The sequence below is a fragment of the Gasterosteus aculeatus genome, chromosome 2 (genome assembly GCF_964276395.1).
Source record: "Gasterosteus aculeatus chromosome 2, fGasAcu3.hap1.1, whole genome shotgun sequence".
Classification (NCBI taxonomy): Eukaryota; Metazoa; Chordata; class Actinopteri; order Perciformes; family Gasterosteidae; genus Gasterosteus; species Gasterosteus aculeatus.
The window spans coordinates 5484169-5505346 of record NC_135689.1 but is presented as its reverse complement, the minus strand read 5'-3'; the positions used below and the strand labels follow the sequence as shown (position 1 = coordinate 5505346).

Genomic DNA, 21178 nt, shown 5'->3' with positions numbered 1-21178 from the left:
TACACGGGACTGGCCGATTTAATTAGGGCACATGGGATGATGTCGTGTGGCGCTGCAATAAGCCCCGCCTTCTCTATCCCAACCCGACTTCTCCAAGACAAGATGTGTCACTAAACACCGTGATAAGTCACAACAAAGTCCTCTATCACACGAGCCTTCCAATCTTGTTTCAAAATTTCAACCATTTTACCCTCCACGATTATGTACCAACGTTATGTGTTAAACATCATGAATATTTTAGACATAGCTATACTCTTTGTCCATAATTATGTTATTAGAACTGAATATTGCTGCTGGATGCAACATTTATAAATATTAAAGGCATTTCTGACCATCTAACTCTGTTGTCTACAGCACTTCCTCCATCTTAGATAGACATTTTCTCCATGAATACGTATTGAATATAAACCTATTCAGAGGCTCGAGCAATTTCACAGAAATGCATTGCAAAAAGCAAGAAAATAAAGTGGAGATTTAGATGAGCTGCTTTGATAGCCATTAGTCTCTTGAGAAATGACTCCCAGCTGAGATAACTTTTTGAACAATAACGTCTCCCTCGAAAAGTCATAAAGAAAATCTGTTTCAAAGTTTCCCCCGGTTTCCAATGGCGCCTCCCTCCACGGAGCTTTCAAAGACCTGAGTGAGGAGGGACCCGATCACTAATGCATCCTAATTCAGACAGTATGGATTACAGATCGTCAAGGGCAAACATTTGATTTTTTTTGCCCCGACCGTGTGAAAGCAGGCGCCCAATATACATTTAATGGATCAATTGTGATGGAGGGCTGAGAATTGCGCTGGACCGTGCCACTTCCTATTGTGCATTTCCAAACGCGAGTGGGAGATCGCTGTGCTCTGTGGACCCTTGCTAAGAGTAGACTGATCCATACGGAGCCTGAGCACAAGGCGTGTCAGTCCTTTAGAGCACTGCAAACACTCATGTATATGTACACCTCCGTAGGAAAAGAGAGGTCACCTATAGAGAGGTGACGGGTGGCGTCGTGGATGAGAGTGCACCGGCCCAATGGGAACACCGAAGCGAAAGGCTCAAATGTTGAGGGAATCCATTTGCTTGCTAATAATCACTCGTTGCTTTGTAAAGACATTTACATTTATTTGTCACATTTTGCGGCGGGAGAATGGAGCTACGGGGAGCGCGGCGCCGCTGGTCGGGTTGAGTGCCTTTTAAATGGCTCACCCTCTGATTCCGGCTCGCCCGTCCCTCAGACTCTCTTGGAGGGCGTGTAGGTAATGAGGCCCTCCTGCAGTGCTGCGCTCCGCTCCTCTGTTGGTGCAGAAAAGCGCACCCCTGCCACGTCCTGACATTCTGACAGATAGGAGCCGCGGAAAGCATATGGCCGACGTGGCGGTGCCTTCGACGCCCTCCAAACTGTCGTGGAGCTCAGGCATAATGAGCTGCAGAGAGACGAGCCCTGCTCATAGGACACATTAGGCATCACGCTTTTCCGCTTCTGCCACTGATCAGCCGGGAAACAGCGCGAGTGGGGGGGGGGGGCGCTTACCCCGTATAAGAGTCAAGATATCCCAGGAATTTGTGACTTTACAGAAGAAATCCATGTAGTTTAGCATGGCTGAGCTAGACGGGGAGTCTCTGAGGGACTGCGTATCTGGGATGACTGCCAAAGAAATCGGCTTCACGAAACAATGTGAGTTCTTGCGGAAACATAAAACAATTCAAATTTGCAGGTCGACTGGTTTGGTAGCGCGGCTGAATTCGGCCAGCGTCGCAACGTGGGAGTCAAGTGGCGGACAGTCGGGGTCGAAACAGAGAGGGGGAGGAGGGGAGCGATTGGTGCGTCGGGCCGGGAAGTGGCCGCTCTTCCTGTCAACTGTCAATACCGTTAGTGTCCAGAAGCTGAAGTTGTCAGCGGCTAGAGGTGATTTCAGATAAGGCGGCCATCAAGCCTCCCTCTGGCCCAGACTGTTTCCCTGCTCTCCGTCTGGACGGTCAGGCATAACGGGCCTGACCGGGGGGGAGGGGTGGGGGGAGCGGAGTTGCTCTTCTCAGCTCTCTTGCTTTTTGAGGGGCTACTCATGTCGTTCGCCACCGGAATGCTGAGAGAACGCCGCCGCTCGCCGCCGCACTTCAATCCTCCTGCGAGGAAACAAAATTATCGCAACCCAAGACTCAAGCTAAAACCAGACCGTCTCGAGGGGGTCGGGCTGTAATTGCGAAACAATTGTAATGAGGCCGCCTGCAACAATCATTCAATGATGTAGCCACCCCTCTGAAAAAAAAACAAAATAACAATTGGAATGACTTCCACTTAGGGACACTTTTTGCAATGGCGGAGAGGAAAAGGAATGAGAAGAATGAGCGAGCCGAAAGGCAATTACAGAGCGGATGGTGTCGCTCGCAGACTGATCTGCATGCGGCGGCGGAAAGGCGTCCCGAAGCCCGGGCTGTCAGGTAAGAACATGGAGCGAGAAAGCCGTGGGGGCAAATGGAGATTTCCTGAACCACCCCCCCGCCTCCTCCACCCCCACGTTTAGCCTCTGAACCCTCGGCCCACCAACAGGTGTGGTGTGGACACCGCGCATTAATACCGGCCCTAATGAGAATCACTTTAACCCTGACCTGCGGCAGCCGAAGGCAGTGGTTGCAATGCATCAACGTCACTTCCCTATGCACAAAGCAAGAGCCTGACTGATCTCTATTAAATTACATGGATTAAATCAGAGATCCTTAATTAGGCTCCAATAAAAGCGTCATGTGGCTTTTGAAATCTCTGAGCGAGCCGTGATTGGATGAAAATGTGAAAACGTACTAAATGAAATTGGTTTACCGCTGAGTGTGCGCCCCGTGACTCTTGAGTGCAGAAAGGGGAAATAAACTGAGGATAAAAAAGTAAGAGACAGAGACAGAGAGAGAGAGAGAGTGAGAGATGCAGAGAAGGAGAGCGAGAAGTCTCGGGGCGCATCACACCTCTTTGCCTCAGAAAAGCTCTTAAAATTCCATGTGTGACCCGAGGGAGAGAGTCCGACTAAGATGCCATGATACGGAATCTGGCTGTTCCGGAGCGGTGAGCTAATACAGTCCGCCACGAGCCACGCGGAGGAGCGCTGCGGCCATTAACGCAAGGACATGCATACTGACAAAACACACACATCTGGGACACACATCCGCTCTCTTAAAACTGGTGCGCGACGCCTCCCCGCTCCTCTGGCCCCTTTCCCTCTCCCGGTGTCGGGACGGCCAGAAGCTTTTAAGTGCTTTAAACTCATTATAACCCTAATGCTTAGTCTCCTGTGACTGTTGTGTTTGTCTCTGAGAAAATTAAATGAAATTGAAATTCAAAGACGGGGGATGTTCAGACATTTTTCGGGGAGGGTGGGGGGGGAGGGGGGTGTTGTGGGGATTTTCTTGTCTTTCGGGGCCTTAGGAGAGGAGCCGGCGCCCAGGACGTGTCGGGAGACGTGGCGCACACACTCCTCCTACTCTCGCACATTAGCTTTTTGTGTTGTTTGTGGTGTTTTTCATTTTGAAAAAACACGGCAGGAATGAAGAAAAAAAAAAAAAAGAGACATCCAGCGCCACAGTGAAAACAGTAAGCGCACAAACAAAAAACAGCCCCCAACCACCTTCCCACTCGCCACGAATCCTCTTGTGCCCTAATTGTGGGCGCAGTCACCCAGGATTCACGTCTTTGAGGAAAGAAGGAGAGAAAGAGAGGCCACCCGCTCTTCTCCTAGGGAGGATTTTCTCTGCCGGTGGACACCGGGACGGTAGGTGGTACTCTCTCTCCATTGCATCTCACTTTTCCTCCCCTCTTTTCTACGGTAAACCGCCTAAGGCGACTGTGGATTGTGATGGTGGTGGGCGGGGACGGCGTCTTTGTTTCCCTCAAATAGGTTTAATATACAATTATCCAACGCAGTTGAGGATCTCTGCGTGATTGTCTTTTCCGACAATGGGTCGGGGCGGGGGGGGGGGGCACTGATGTTACACATGGTGGTTTCCACTGAAGTCGGAGTAGGCGGGCCGGTCGGCCCCCGGTTCCTTCTGGTGGGCTTCTGGTGGGCTCCACTCTACCGCGGTGACAGCAGGACGTGCAAACGGGCCCCTCGCACTCCGCTGGACAAACATTAAAGCGGCGTGTCAGGCTAACTCTTTGCCATTTGATGCTCGTAATCAAAGAGGCCATCAGACTTTATTTCTTTTCGTCTGAGCGGTCTCGCCAGCGTTGGGGACGGCTGCATTGGACTACAGCCACGCCAACCTTCACAGCAGCACTCTATCTCCCACTCTTTCCCTCTCTCTATGTCTTTATGTCTGTCTCATACTCTCCTCTCTTTCAGGCACAAAACCAAGGCGCACATTAGGTGCTGGTGCTGCACATTTTGATGCTTGGCTGTCACTGTATCATTGTCTGGTGACATAAAGCGCAGTAAAGCACTGAGCAGTGATGAAGTGGAGAGGGTTTTAAACCTGCGCTCACTGGCACATTTCTTGCCTTTCAACCAATGTCATTTGGGGGGGGGGGGCGTCATCATCCCACTGTGAACGCAGACACCCCCCCCCCCACTCTTCGCCCCCACAAAAAAACTGCCGAGGGACATAAAGAGAGAGAGAGAAAGCTTCCTCCCTGGCAGTACTTGCTTCATTATTCTGCTAGAGGCTTGATTAGACAGAGGGGGTAATTTACGAGCCACTTCATTGCCAATTCAACGGGCACATCACCTGTAAATAATTGAAACCCTTCATGTCCATTTCGACATAATCATATCGCTATCATGTTAATGTATCCAGCAGCGCTTTTTTTCCTTTTGGGTCAGGCGCAGGACTACGTTAAATCTTGGCAGACTCGTCCCCCATAACTCTCCCGAGGACCACCCTCGAGCAAACAGAAAAAAATAATAATGATGAAGGACTGCGCTGGGAAACGATGAAAAATCGGAAATATCGCATAAACAAATGCGGCGGTGGATTGCAGGTGGAGGGCGCGCGTTTCTGCACTGGCTTGTTAGTTGTCTTTGGTTATGATGCAGATGAGGGAGATCCATCATCTTCTTATTCATCCATCTCGTTGAGCGTTCTGGCAGTCCAGCCCTGACATAAACACGCGCCTCACAAAAAACTGGGAGATTTGGATGTTTGTAGCGGTGACGATGAGTTAAAGGAGACAAGAAGGACTCTTTGCTTTTAATTGTAGGGAATGGCACCATCGTGGGAATTGTCTCTGTAAGACACTTTTAATTATACCAGTGCTTAAAAAAACTGTAGAAATGTAATTGATAGCTATAGCTCTCCCTGCATTTAAAAATAGTTTATGAATATTAATCATCCAATCTCAAATAGTTCTCACCCTTACTAATGCGCACGTGGCCCAAAAGCGACAAAAGAAAAAAAAAAAGATTTGAATAATTTATCAATTGACTTTGTATTTGAATTGATTAGTTCACTGATGCAAAATGAATAGATGGCCATCTTCCACCATCCTCTCCCATCCTCTCCCATCGCTAATGAAGCGGTCAAAGAGCGTTGCAGGGGGTAAAGTACCGACTGACGAAGTGGGCAGGAGTTTGGAGCCCAGTGCAAATCTACAGTAATGGAGACATCTCATTTGAATCAACAGGCTAACTGTAAAAATGTTTCATGCCCAGCGAGCCGGCGCCCTTCAGGGAGCAGCTGTCCGCGTCGCTCGGTAAAATATAAAAAAAAAAAAGAGGAGAAAGACACGCGGTTAAAGGGAGTCAATCAGACGGGGCGGAGGAGCAAAGGTGAGGCGAAGGGAAGGTGTGTGTGCGATCCACAAAGCGGACCTCGCCGCTAAGTCGCTAAATGATGAGTGTTCAGCGCTTCCATCCGCTGTTGTTACACACAGAATGTCGCCACGTGGCAACTCATCATCCTGGGTACTTCCTGTACTGTGAAGCTCAGCTTGGGAGAAGAAATGGGACAGAATGTGTGCCAGTTATTGTGTGTGTGTGTGTGTGTGTTTGTGCGCACCCATGTCGTGCCTGTTCTTTGCTGGTGATTCACCCGGATCTCTGGCAGCCGTCCAGAACCTATTTTCTCCTTCTCTTTACATAACAGCAAACGGTGAAGCTGCGTGTTCTCTCCTCCTCCTCCTCCTGTTCCTCTGCCACTTCCTGTCCCCCCCTCCCTCCCTCCCGCCCTCCCCCACGCCCCATCTTGTCCTCCACCTTTCCTGTATGTGTTTTTTTTTGAGCCCATCGGTGCATCTTCCCCAGGTGCTACTGCTCCACCCATGAACAGGCGTTCTCGCAGGCTTTCGACTGAAATGCGCCCAAGAGCTTTTCCCGAGGCCCAGGATCCGGGATCTGCTTCACCATATGCCACCGGGACCGCACCCTACCGGGCACGGGGGCGTGACGGGCTGAAAATAGGGACGCCAACTCACAGTACCGGCTAACATACGGCCACTGCGCAACCCACAGGGCAGAGTGACGAGGTGGAGGAGGACGGAGGACGGTACGAGACAGGGGTTGAAAATAGGACATCAGCGAGTTGAAGGGAGAGGAAATGAAGAGAGCTTAGTTTGTGAAGGGGGGGGGGGGGGGGGGGGGGGGTGACAAATGAGGCCGTGTGTCTGTGTGTTGAAAGTGTGGGAGAGATGTGTGGGCAAGGTTGAGTTTCTGGACTGCTCAGTGACTCAGGTGTGAATAATACGTTAAGTGTGTGTGTGTGTGTGTGTGTGTGTGTGTGTGTGTGTGATGGCGAGCGCGGCGTGCTGCCGGGTCGGTGTCGGGGGCCGGCCCTCTATGTGTCTGGGTGGCTGGGGGTGTGCTCTGCCGCGCCCGTGGCCCGCTCCGTGACAGCCAGCCGGCACGCTGCTCGCCGGTGCAGAAGCGCTAATTGAATTAAGTCTTTATTATCCGGCTGCAGAGGCAGCACTTCTCCCCATCTCGGCCCGCTTGGCTGACACTTTCTCCTTGAACACCTGCTTGACATCAACTTCCTCCTCTATTTATTTATCCCCTCTCTCCTGTGGCCAGCCACTGGCTGCACTGCACACTGCACACCTCCTCCTCCTCATTGGCGTAGCGAGCGAGGCTGAGCCTGCTTGTTTTTCAGGGCGCTGCCTTTTTTCGTGTGCCGCTCCGTGCTCCTCAGCTCGGATAACCTCGGCGTAACACAACCAAGTAACCAAGAGGCTCTTGTGTGCTCTCTTTTTTTTAAAAACCCACCCAGCACTCGGGTCCTTTACCACACAAAAATGGACACACAATAACTGGGATTAATCCTCAGAGCTGATGGTGTTGGTCCTGGCCTTCAGCAGCCATCCGCGGTGAGCGTAGAGGGAATAGAGGCGATAAAGCTAGATGATGTTCTATGTCCTATTGAATAGTCTCCGGTGGGGACGCGGGCCGGGGTAATATACAGCAGCTGGGATGAGAACCAACATATATCCAGTCCCCTGTCCATTTCCACTAGCCTCAGGCTCAGCCGGCTTCCCTGGGCTCGGCTCGGGCATTACTTTAGACGACAGACAAACAAGAGGCGCTATTAAGTTGGCTGCGAGTCGGAGGCCCGGGCACTTGGCCCGGCACTAGCTGTAATCTATTGACCGTTTGCATTCTCCCTCCAATGCCCCAAAACCACGGGGCTTTTTCTCTCCCCGTCAGTTGAATCCATTGCTCGCCTCACTCCATCTCTATCTGCTGCTTATCCACTCTATTTTTCTCTTTCTTCCCTCGCTCGCCCCTATGTCAGCTCAAACCCCCTCTGTCGCTCGCTCTTTCGTCTGTTTGCGTACATCCACCCCCCCGCTCACTACTTCTCCTCCTCCCCAGCCCATCCATCACTATTCCACCCATCTCCACCCCGTCCGTTCGCTTCTCTTATCGACATGTTTCCATTTTCTAAACTGCTCTCGCTTCATCATATTCACCCTTCCTTTGATGGCGATTTTTTCATTTTATCTCTTTCATTCAGTCTCAGCTCGCGCTCTCTCTGGGTTTCGACCTCCCTGCTGTCCTCTCCGCTCCCTCCCCCCCCCCGGTGGGCGCTGCTTCACCCAGTCAAAAAAGGCCCCGGGTGGGCCGATCCGTCCTTGGCGGCGCTGTCGAACCGGGTGGAAGCAGCGTGGGGCGGCGTCCTGCAGGGCCCCGGCAGAGCCAGGCGGCCAGGGGCGAAGTGTGTCGCTGTGCAGCCGGCTAAACTTTTGTTCGCGATGAGTTGGTACGAAAAAACAACAGGAGAGCAGGAGAGCGGCCGGAGGAAAGAGAGGATGAAGATCCAGACGAAGATCAGCCTCTTCAGAGCTCCATACTGATGGAGTGTCATATGTTCTACTGCTATTTGTTTCAATGTGATCTTAGCAAATACCACGTTTACGCCATGTGCTCATTTATCCCCCCCCCCCCCCCCACTGCCCATTTCCCTCCTGCTGTTTCTGTCCTTTTCCACTCTCCTCTGAAACTCTGCCAGCCAAAGAATGCCACAAAGAATTAAGACAAACACTAACACACATACTAACACTGTTAAAAAAACTAAAAATACAAAAAAATATTTCACATTCACAACACAGGGACACAGTTTCACTGCTAATTATGCACACGTGTTATTACACCAATACATGCCTGCATATGTTCACCCGCAACGGCTTTCTCAAATGCGCCGTCACGCTCACGCCAGACATATATATATATAAATATATATATATATAAATATGTGTGTAGGTAACATTTTCTATATATATATAAAATGTTCACGGGCCGTACGTCCACAATAGCAAACAGTCAATAGCGGGTTTCAGGCTGCCTCTCAGGTTCCGCTGCGCTCCGTTCTCTCTCGGGTGGCGGCGCCGCTGTAGGTTTTAATAAAAGCATCGTCTGCGGGAGCTGTCTGAGGGGACTCGGTTTCATTTTGGAGTGCTGCCGCCGCTGTGGATGTGGATGTGGGAGGAGAGAGGGCTATTGCGCTGGGACGTGGGGGCGGCAAGGTTCAGTGTCATAGCGGGGCCCTCCAAGGACTGGTGCTTATTGTTTGATAGTTGCACTACACTGTGTGTGTGTGCGCGTGTGTGTGTGTGTGTGTGCGCTCCTCGGTCAAGTACGTGTTAAAATGCGCGGGTTCTAAACTTGCGTAAAAGTCAAAACAAATGTATGTTTGTATTTCAGGCAAGACGGGAGAACACAAACAAACCCACCTACACACACACACACACACACACACACACACAACGATTTGGATGACAGGCGTGGGAGCACTCGCTCTGCGGTGTGTTGAGATGTGTGGCTGTTAACCAGTTTTTATAAAACAAACAGTGGAGGGAAGAAACACTAATGTGCGAGCGATGCCCTCGTCGCCGTTTAGGCCGACGCTTCCGGATAACGAGCGACACACAGCTGTCCGTTTCCTCTTCGGGCCGAGCACTGCGTGAAACCCTCCGGCCAATCGCTCCTCCGTCCAAGGCCTCCAGAAACAAAGCCGCCGGAGGAAACATTTGTGTCGTCTTTTGATGGAAAACGAACGCCGGCTAAAACGCCACGATGAGGTCGGCACGGTTGTTGCCGTGTAAATTTGGAGTCTCTGTTTATTACTCTACTCCCACGGGCCCCTTTCAGATCCCATCAGCGGCAGCGGCGCCGGCACATCTTTAAAAAGGCAAATGGAAAGAATGAGTGCGGCTATCTGGGAGGATGAAGGAGAGGAAAAATCCTAATTGTCCCTTTAAGTGTGTTGCCTCCTGTGGAGTGAAGGTGCGGGGTAACGGCCATCTTAAATCACAGCCTGGCCGCGGCCTTCATTAAAGCCATAATGCCCGGCTCTCCTTTTAATGGAAATGGAAGCCGGCGAGGCTATGGGCGTAAATTAAAGTGTAAGGCCCGAGCAGGGAAAGATTTCCCCAGCTCTGACAGGTGCGGCCTGAATTAGCTGTAGTGCTGTTCAAGCAGTCGGCGGGAGAACGCTGGTATTGATTTTAAGCACTGTTGCACTTCCTATCTGAAAGTGAATGTGCATTACTAGAGCCAGGCACATCAATCACTCAGCGTTCCGCCGCCGTCCCCGGGCACGCTTCAGATTTTAAGATGATAAACAAACAGAAACCAAACCAAAGACCACGCCGGGCCGCACCGCTGCGTGAGCACCCAATGACGAGCATTAGCCCCTGTAGAAACACATCCGCGCCTCGCGCGCAACTGCTCCGCTTCCCCTCCTCTTCCTTGCGTTGACGGGGTGCCATCTCCATTCAGGGCATGTCCCGCGCTGCGTGTCACCTTGGTCAAACAGCTAGCGTCAGCTCGCTGAGCTTGCGGCCGCGGCCGCGCTCCCGTGTTTACGAGCCGCACGTGTCACAGCAGTCACGTGCATGCGGCGGTGCCTCGTCGTGCATGACCCCGCTGCTTATCGCTACCTCACGTCGCGCCCCCGCCGACCCTGTCTGGAGGGAGAATTAGCCTACTTAGCCTATTCCCCTAAGGGGGGGGCAACCCACGCGCAGACGGCGCACCCAACCGCAATCAGACGGGCGCGCACCCACCCGGAGTTGTGCGATGACAAGCGATAAGGCAGCGCTTAACCACAGGTGTCCCCGGTTTGACCTTTCACCCGTGACCTTGAGCAGAAAGCTTTTCATACGGAGGCCAGCCGTCAGTCCCGTCCCATCAATCACACATAGCACGGCAGCACCCTTTCACCACCCAACCTCTCCTGGCCCCAACATCCATCACTGCGCTGTACCCTTTCTCTGACATCCAGGAAAACACAAACACTTCACAACCTCTCCCGCTGACTCTCTCTCTTGTCTGGAGACGCACACGCGCGGGGCAAACGCACACATCCCGCCCGGCCCTGCAGACACGCGGCGCGCTGTTGTGCTGGGTTGTCTAGCAGTGGGACGCTCCCCCGGTGACACATTTGCTGAGATATCAGCACCTGCGCTGAGACGCGCTGCGCAGGTTGGAGCCCTTGAGCACGCTGGCAGCTGAGACCCCGGCATTAACAGACAGCCAGAGGTGACAGACTGTGGCCATGAGCATCCGGAGGACCATTTGGATCAAAAGTCCCTCACATCTCTCACAAGTGTCACTTTTAGGCTTTCTGGGGCTGCAGGATGCCAGCACCTTGACATTTGGAATGATTCAGTACCCTTCAGAGTCTCTTTTTTTTGTTTTTTTACAATCTTCACCCGTTTATGTTTGTTCCTTGGTGTGTTGGTGTGTGTGTGTGTGTGTGTTCTCGTACAGCAGGATTACGTCCCATGTATGTTCTGGAGACACTAATAGGGCTGCTCTTAGTCGATTCAACTAATTGGTTGATCTGGTCTCAGTCGACAAAGATTTCTTGAGTAACTTCTGTGGTAAACACGATACTTAAAGTGGTCCTTTTTATTTTGTTGAAAAAACGGATCCGTTGATTAATTGCTTGCTCGGCAAAACTGTACCAGTGTTAGTGGACTTACCCTACTTACGACGAGTCCAATACTAAATCTGCAGGCCCCTGGGGGAATAACGCTGGTTTCACTTTGGGTGAGTTGGAGAGTAGAGGACATTCGTGGTAAAAATGAAGAAAGAAAAAAAGACGAAGGTGTCCTCGGTGCTCTTTTGGCCCGCGCTTCATAATTAAACCAAAGAATGTATTCTAATTGGCAGTGTCTCTGTGCGGAACGATTATCAATGTCCCTGCGAGGCAGCGAGCAGAAAGGAGGGGTGGGGAGAGGGACGAGAGGAACGGGTTCTCCGTCACCGGGCCCACTGTCCGTTTGCTACACGGCTGAGGACTGCTAATAATGCCGAAAAAGGGAAAAAGAGGAAGACGAGTTTTAACATATCGCACTGAGCGGGAGCGCGAGGAAGCGCAGACGGGACATGGCGTGACGGTGACTGTGCGGTCTGACAAAATCCCGGACCGTCCAAAGACACTTAAACAAAGGGCCGTCCACTACTTTGTCAAGTGGGGAGAAATGTTATTACAAAGCCTCGTGCATTATTAACTATTCTACATCCCAGCCGGTGCTGCCGCGATAACCGTTCGTCGGCTGACGTTAAGTTGCACGTGTTGGCTGAAAAGCCCGGGAGGAAATATTCTCTCATTTGCAAATTGGCCCCAATATGTATCTGCAGACATTAACAAAATAAACAAATTGCAACGCTGGCACCCGTTATTCTTTTTTAAACATTACAGTTGCTCTTGGCATTTTGTTCCTCGTGTGGGTGTAACGTCTGACCCAGACAAACACCTCCTGCTTCAGCGGTGCTATTAGCTGAGTGGTGAATGTGCAGATGGATAGGAACACATTAACATACCATCCAAAGCAGATGTTGCACCGGGGCAGGTTATGTTAATAGGTTTGATAAAAGGAATTATTAGTCAATATTAATATTCTATCGTTTATCTGTAAACTTTTCTGAACAGCCATCAGCAGCTTTTAATATTTAACATCCTACACTGAACTTCAAGGGGGTTTGCAAGGAGAAAAATGTGTTTTTTTCGGCTCTTTGAACGCAACACGTTCAGGGCTGTGATTCTTAATGTGTGTTTTAAAGTGCGATTCTCTTACCTTGTTTTAGGGGACGTCGTTAGCCATTCTTCATGCTTTTCAAATGTTATCAAGTAAGCCGCGATCTCCTGTGGAAAAGAGCAGAGAGGAGGGAGAGAAAGGGAGTGAGGCTTAGACATGTCATCTTTAATCACCGTTCTCTTGTGTTTGTAATACATCGGTGAGGCCGCTTCATTGATATTCCGGCGGCCTAACCAGCAGCGCAAACACGGCGGAGACGGAACCGCGGGGCGGGGAGCTCGGGCAGGTAAACGGAGAGCGGTGAAAGTAAAGTGAAAGACAGAAGCGGAAAGCAGCTAAGGTCAGATCATCTTCTGAGACCATCTTTGTTCGGAGAGCTTTGATCAAGTTCTCCTCTGAGGACATCAAGGTGCTCACAGGAAGATTGATGTCTCTGTGTTTGAGACGGAGCAGCTTTTAACATTTTTGGTCCGATCCTCCCCCAGATCCCTTTGATCTGCCCTTGACACTCCTCTGTGGATCAATCCACTCTTTAACCTTTGAATAATAATTACACGCCAGTCTCGCAATATTGACATGTGTGTGTACTGCGACTTCGGAAGAGGGTGGAGATCCTTTGGAGTCAGTTGTGTAGAAATAGATGTTAAAGACACTGAAATATGTGTTTATTTTTAAAAAAGCCCAAACTGCCGCTGGTCTGTACAGAGATGCTTCGAGCTCTCTCGTGTTTCCCGTGCTCGCTCTGCCTACTGCATCAGTCAGACGCCTGACCATACCCGGCCATTTTCCTACCAAACTAATGGGCAGAAATGAAAGCACTTTGGACGCCGGTAGACAACCTAATGATTACTAGCGACAGCCGGCAATTCGCTCTTTGGCATGGAAATTATCGCAGAGTGTCGGAGAGAGCCAGACACAAGGACAGACCTGCCGTCACCTTGCACAGAAACATCATCTCATCTCAGTTCTTAAGGATGTGTAACGTGTGTAAGTCTTGTTCAGTCGTTCATGTTTTCATGTTGTTGCTTTGCTTCGCCCGGCCACACGGGGCAGTGATGTCTCCCAAAACGGAAAAATCGGATGTATTCAACGGCAGGATTTGGGAAAAAATGAAAAATCCCATTTGGCAGCAGACAGCGATCGCAGTAGCTGAGCCAGATGTGCTTCCTTCCTGCTTCCTCTCTTTGCATGCGCAGGGCGCCGATTGGCCAACGGAGGCCGTGTCACCAGTGTGACCTGGCACGGAGACGCAGCACACTGCCGATGGCCCGTGGGGACGCCGAAGGGCGCTGCCGGGCGAGGGGGGTTCCCGGGCTGGCGGGGGTCCCGACCGAAAGAGGGGAGAGTGGGTGGGGGGTTAGCCTGACTGGCACCTACGCCTCCAGGTGCAGCCTGGGAGATAATGCCGCGTTGATTAGCCTCCTGTTCTCTTGCCATAATGACCGGAGGCGGCGGAGCTGTGGCAATATGGAGTGTTGTACCGACAAAAAGAAAGGAAGCGGATGAGGCTGTCAGAAAAAGAGCTCAGGGCTCCTTCATAACTTATGCTGTGTGACGAAAATAGGAAAATCAAATGCAATGTTTACATAGAAATAAAAAAATAAGGCTTTGATATTAGGGCCACGATAAATGTATTTCTTGCATTGGTGCCTAAATTGGACCACGGCGGCAGTGGTCAGATTAATCCTGGCTATTGTGGGCTCGTTTTGGGAGGCATAGAAACGGCGGCAGGAAGCTCCTTCAGTGACCTCTGTGCCTGTTAGCACAGAGCTCCTTCCATCACCCCGGTCTCTGTGGCGCACCATGAAATATCGGGCCGCATGGTCTCGTATTTAAAAAAGGAAAAAGAAAAAAAACGAACACACTTAGAAGTGAGCCTCTACCTCTGGCCCTTCGCGCGCCCCTCCCTCTCCGAACAGATGCCAGGGATTATTCCAACCCCCCGACCAACCATAAAGGTGCAATAATCTTATGGTGAGGAAACAAACAAAAACAGACGTGCAGCCATTAAACAGATGCAAAGAGACAAAAGTTTGCATGGGCGGCATAATGAGAGGCTAGCGTGTGTTCAGGTTGAACAAACATGCCAGCGGGTTAGTGCAAGAGGGTGGGGGGGGGGGCGGCACTGATGGTGCATCAAAGTCAAACCAGCAGCTGTCAATGGGCTCTGGACTCTATTTGCTGACCTCGGTGCCTCTTCCTCACCGGGGAAATATTCATTAGAGCCCCCCCACACACACACACACACACACGGCTCCGACTTCTCTCCACCTCACAGGTTAGACTCCTGCTTGCGGAGGGCCGTTTGAACTTCCTCCCTTTGTGCCTCCGCCTCTCGGGCCGACGCGGTCTATGTGCCGTATTCATCTCCAGGTGCTGCTGGAGCTGCTTTTCTGCACAGCTGAAAATTGAGGCAAACTCAAAACTCACCTGTTCTAAATAAATAACAATCGAGCTACCGGTGAACCGGAGAGCGCGTTTGAGCAACACCTCCTCTAATTGACACGGTGGTTTCGACAAAAAAAAAAAAAAGAAAATGAAAAAAAAAGGGGGGGCTTTCATTTTCCAGGAACAACCCGGAGCTGTTTGTTGTAACCCAAACCATCTCGTTTGTTCCTTTTGTCTCGGCGAAAGCTGCGACACACTGTTAGCACAGGGGGGAGGAGGGGGGGGGGGCGCCCCGCAACATGACGGAGCAGTGTGGCGGTTTCAGGGGCTGATGGAGATGGAGAGTGTTTGTGTGTGTGTGCGATTCTCTCCACCGTGTAACAATAAGAGGGCCTGATTACTGTTTACCTGCTCGTGCCCGGCGTGTTATTAACATGCTCTTCAGGAGGTGTCACTCATCAGTGTGTCGCTCCTCTAGTTCTCCTCGACACACACACACACACACACACACACACACACACACACACCTTCTCCAGTCTCACTCTCTCACTCCCACTTACTCATTTATTTTTATTTTTCTTTCCTATACCTGCTGAGGTGACAAGGAAACCCTTGGTGAGAAACGATTCCCCTTTGAGACGACCGTCTTTTACTGTCTTACAGATGGTATTCTCTCTCTAGAGGTACAACGTTTTCTCAGAGAATCAGCTTTTCAAATGTCTAGCTATTTGGAATGGGAGATGACACTCACATATTCATCCCATTTCACTTCTTTGCATCAAGGGAGCAGGACGTGGGAACAGGAGCAGTAGGCTGGGTAAATAAAAAGCATTTGACTCGTCCCATATTTGGATTGTCTCGGAGTAATGGCAATTTCAGGAGCAACCGCTTGGAGACGGATCAGGTGGGTTTCCTTTGACCCTTTCTCAATGCACAAAAGCCAGTAAAACATGACGCTAATGTTCAACGGAGATTTCCGATGGTAGATTCACCGTCCCGGGACGACCTGAGGGCTAGATCGCTTTGCTGTTCCCTCTGATTCTCTCTATCACGAGCGTGTTTGATTTATGGATATTTATGGGAGGAACGAGTGTTGCGTTGAGACGACCAGCGCTCCGGCTTTTGGCTGACAAGACGCGATCACTTGAAACAGCCGTCGCTGCGCCATTAGGAGGAGAGATAGGAGTCTCTCTGCATTATCTCGGGACGCATCAGACACCTGTCTCTAAACACCGTCTGTAATGCCTGGCCCCCCCCCCCCCCCTTCCTTCTGCATCCGCAGCACAGCGGACGGAAAAATGAGAGGTGGGAACAACGCGCGTTCCCTTGTGCCCCAACGTTGAAATACCAACAGTTACATCACTGTCTGACAATGTAAAACAGTGACGAGACACAAAAGCGTCTTAGAAATCTTCACACCCCCCCCCCCCTCCCCCCAAAAAAAGGATTAAAAATGACATAATGTGTTTTGTCCATTACAGTACCATTCGTTTACTCCGGTGCTCCAGTGGCATTAATGAAAAGGCACTTAATAAATCGCCGTATTAGAAAAAACTAACTTTAGCAACGGTATTGATTGCAGTAAAAGCTTGAGCTAATGAAACGAATATGAGAGAGCAGGAAGATGCAAAAAGAAAAGATGGGGCAAAGTCTGGGAAGAGAGGAGTGCAGCGCCTCCAGCCTGCCCCGTGGTGAAGTCTGGGGAACGCATCCTCAAAGCTTTGACCTTGCCCTGCACTTGAAAGCAGGAAGTGGATGAGAAGGGGGTGGAGGGGGGTGGATGCGGTGAGAGGAGCCCTCCCTGATGACCTGGGTTTTGCAGTGGAGTGCCAGGTCATCTGATATTTCCTCCAGGGAAGCCCCGGAAGCCAACCTGCCCTGAGGCCGGGCACAAATGGACTGGTGGGGATTCGGGGTGGGGGGTGGGGTTACCGAGGCTCTAGGCTATCACAAGATTACACCAGAAAAAAAGAAAAGAAAATTCAAATGCAATTAGACACAGGAAAGATAGACACTGGCTCTAAAGAAAGAATGGAATAGAGGAGGAGGGGAGGGGGGGGGGGGTGGAGTTTCTGAAAAGGGAGACGATAATCAAAAAGTAGAGAGAAGAAGTTTTTTGTCCCCCCTCCCCACCCCATGACAATGATAAATGCATTTAAAACAGGAGAAGCGCAAAGGTACGGTGATTAGAACGGAGCGCTCTGGTTCGATTCTGCCAGCATAGGCGCCTTTTCTGTATCATTTCGGAATTTCTTTGGTTGTTTATCCTTCATGAATTCTTAATGCACAAGCAATAATGCATCACACACTGTATCTATTAAATCTCACATGGCCATATTACTCTTTTAAACTGTGGGGAGGTAGTGAGGCAGGGAGGTATAGCAAAGATGTAACCTCCAGCCTTCGAGGCTCTCCGAAGGCTCGCCTTCCTCTGCTATGGAGGTTGATGTTCGGTCACGTGGTGTCCACTCTGGTGCCCCGCTGGTGAAGGAGCAAACCGCCCTCTTCGTCCTGACAAGCACGTGCGTTCAGGTCTCGTTTGCTCGGAACGCACATGTTTCAAACACGCGCTCGCATATACGCGCCTCCTGGCGCTGCCGGGGTTCAGCTCTCTCCCGCCACACACACACACAGGAGGCGAGAGGAGCGAGACGGGCCGTCCGCTGGCCCGCGTTACCCACAGTTCTGGGATCAATTTGGCACTGATCCTAGACAGCTTGGATGTTTTCCAGTCGTTGGTCAATGCCTCTCTTCACATTTCTGCTTGGCATGCTGGTCACAAGACTGTTGAGAGAAAAGGAGGCATTCTCTTGGGGAGCCTCCTCAACGCCGCACGCCTCCCCGCTCCCACAATCAATGCAACCCACAGCAGCTGCTCCGCCAGCACTGCTTTTTGTTTACTGTGTCACTTCTACACACTCTGTGCTTTTATACAAACAGAGGATTTAGCAATAAGAAGGAAGAGTGACGGAGGGGAGGTGGTGATTTTTTATCACGACGTAACTTTAATTTATTAATGCGATATGAAAAATGATTGGTGTGCGTACAACAAAGCTCTTGTGCGTGCTCCCTCAATGGCCACGAACACACACACACACACACACACGTAAAAAGTAAGACACAACAGTTTCCGCAGAGGGATGACAAATCAATGGTGAAACCAGAATAAATGAGGAATAAGAAACATAACAAATGGAGATGTTTCCATACGGGACACCAGGGGTTACTGAATGGTTTAATGATTATGCAAATCACGAGTCACATATTGCAGCCGATATTTTCCACACATCTCTGAACGTCAAAGAATATCTTTTTGGGAGGATGGTGTAGAACGCAGGCTAAGGTGCACTGCAGCTGTATTCCACCGGGTTGGCGCGGCTCAACATGTGTCGAGCATCTGTGAATTGTACTGAAAAGACAAAACAAGTGTTTCGGCAAGCAATTAAACAGCCGGCTTGTCAAGTGGGCCAATTCTATCATTCTTCAAGTTTGTCGGCCTTAAGAATTTGTTAATTGCAAGAAACCAGGCACAATGCTACGTGCGACAGATAAATACTGCAGCACCACGGCAGGAGAAGAAGGAGTTATTTAATTAGGATTAGCTTCGGTATCAATTAACCGTGTTAACCACTAGCTAAAGGGATTATTTTATGTTTATTTCATGGACATGAGCAGGATTTAAGAAAAGAAAACAAATAGTTTCGCCATTTCACCGAGGATATTATTCACAAAACAAACCTTGAAACGTGACGAATACCACAATTGCACAAAATATGTTAGATGGCCTCTTCCTTGCAAGTCTGTGACCCTCATGGCTCCGCGAATGGCTGCAGGCTTCATTTTGCGAGAAATGAAAAATACATGCACGTCATCGTTATTGTCGTGTTGTTGGGGCAAGAGGACTTCCCCTCCCACCTCCTCCACCCTGGGAGGAGACGCTGCACCCTGCTGAAGGGAACGGACAGAAAGAGAGAGACCAGGAAACGGGAGCCGTGAGCCGGCATGAAGCTCGGCCTTCCTTCGGCTGTCTCGGGTGTCATTATTTTGCCCGTGCTGTGTTATGCGTCAGGGAAACACTGAATGGGAACAGGAAATAAAGTGGAGCCGAGATGAAATCCATCCGTCTTTCTCTACCACCATCACGCGGCGCACTGTGACCCCCCGGCTTGTTGCCGTGGACGCGTGCGCCGGCGAGCCTGCTGATCTAAAAGGACCGCCCACTGCTTTGCCCTTGAGAGATGTGTCTCGTGTAATGATTCTCTCTCTCTCTCTCTCCTCCCATCTCTGTTTCCCTCAGGCTGTAACTCCTGGCAAGACTCTTAAGACGCACGTCGGCGGAGACACGGGGCTCTGCCTCGGTGAACGGGGCAGATTGGACGCGTATGCGAGCGCGGGCGCATGGTGGCGCGCTGTGGGGGAGGGGGGAGTGGCTTGAAGCGGCCATGTTCTGTTCCCTTCCTAGCTTCCTGTCTGACCTCTGGCGTCGGCGCCGCACGTCCTCTTCATCATCGATGCAGCGGGATGTCTCCCCCCCCCCCCCCCCCCCCCCCCGCCCGCCCGCTGACAGCCCATCCAAGGAGAATGGAGGGTAGCGGAGCCCCTCCACGATGCTGACCTTACCCCAGCCCCACCGCAGAGTCTGTTACCCCACCCTGCTGCTCAACTTCTCCCCCTCAAACCTAACTTCTGTCCGGCAAAAATAAAACACACAACCGGCGGGAGCACTCAGCGTTAAATGGAGGGAGGGGTGGGGGGGGGGTTGTCAGTGTTTCCTCCCTCTAATTCTGTACTGTATGTCTTCTGTTTGACAGAGCGCTCTTGTTTTGGTCGACAGCAGACAATAAAGAGCCATGTCCTGTTACCCAACTGCCCGCCAGGTCTGTTCGGCTCCCAATGTAATTTCCCAAATTTGACAACGGGGTGCAGACGTAGACGCTACGTTGTTGTAGCTGTATTTTGCTTTGTGAAATCCACAGAGAGGGTGTAAAATGTCATCTAGATATAATTGAGGTGAGGTTCCTCTCTGTGGGGACACGCTGAGAAATCTAAGCGCTGCATCCTCAAAACCCACCGGAATTTGACCCAAAGTCAAGGAGCGGTGGCATCGCGCATAAACGAAGTGGCAGAGGAATCTAGAAGGTCACCGCTCACTTCGTATCAATCAACCGATGTCAACCTTCATTTTAAGGCTCCCGCTGGACTTATCCAAAGAGGGGGGGGGACTCCCCGAATGGGACAAATGAGCCGGGTTCTGTCTTGAAAGCCTATTTATTTCAGCCTCCAGAATCAATTAATGCCGGCATTATCCTCTGAATCCCCCCTATTGAGTGCAGCCAAATGACTGGGGCACCCTTGCATGAAACCAATTTCCAACTTTCATTCCGAGACACACCCCGAAACCACCTAAAGGTCTCCCTTTTTGAAACCGCAGCTCTGTTTGACCGCGCGGTCACGCACGCACGTGCGGCGCCGGGCGCGTGCCGGCAAATTTGAGCGCGTGCACGAGTGGCGCGCCGCGCCTGAGAAAGAACACAAGGGGGTTACGCAAAGTTTACAGTGTTTATGCAGCTCCGGTGGAAGGGCGCTTGAATACAAAGATGCAGACTGTGCTGACGGGGGAGGAAACTGTGGCGCAGAGAACGAAGCCTGTCCGTCGAGTTAAAGGCAGGAAGACTGGAGACGGAGAGCCGGAGGAGGAGGAGGAGGGGAGAGAGGGGGGAGAGGGGGGAGAGGAGCAGAGAAAGGGGCGAAGACACAGATTGAAGAAGAGGCTGATTATGTGTTAAAGGTCAAAAAGGTTAGGTCTCTAATCGACTACAGTATATGTCGGGGAAAGAGACGGGATGAAGTATTGAGCCCACGCCGCCCTGTCCATCCAAGGAGAGCAACACCTTCCACGCGGGAGACAGACAGAGAAGACATTAAGACGAGACATGTCTGAAAATTCACCAAAGGGATGGACCGATCTCCAGCTCAGGCCAATTAGCCGGCAGAAAGTCTTTTTTACACCCCCAACTACTCGTCAGCATGAAAGGATCACCCTTTGTCTGTCAGACTCATGCCTTTATCCTCTATTGCTATACACCGTCTGTACGGCACACACACACACGCACACGCACACGCACACACACACACACACACACACGCACGCACACACAGACACACTTTTAATTCTTACATGAACAAGTTACATTGCTGCAGCTCCCTTTTCTGTTCCTGTCATCTCTCTGTACGCCTGGCAGCACACACATGTCCAGGCAGCACAAACACACACAGACACACACACACACACACACACACAGAGTATCAGTCAAATCCTCACATAAACCGGGCTCTTT

At 50.9% G+C, this 21178-nt stretch overlaps 1 protein-coding gene across 13 annotated transcripts in view; it reads right to left on the bottom strand.

Annotated features, from left to right (window-relative positions):
* Positions 1 to 21178, bottom strand: part of camta1a (calmodulin binding transcription activator 1a) — a 245774-nt gene that overhangs the window by 124845 nt on the left and 99751 nt on the right. For all 13 annotated transcript variants that reach the window (XM_078087794.1, XM_078087799.1, XM_078087771.1 and 10 more), the window contains one exon: positions 12492 to 12559. In XM_078087794.1, coding sequence (XP_077943920.1) covers positions 12492 to 12559 — 68 coding nt within the window. The remainder of the gene's footprint in view (positions 1 to 12491; positions 12560 to 21178) is intronic.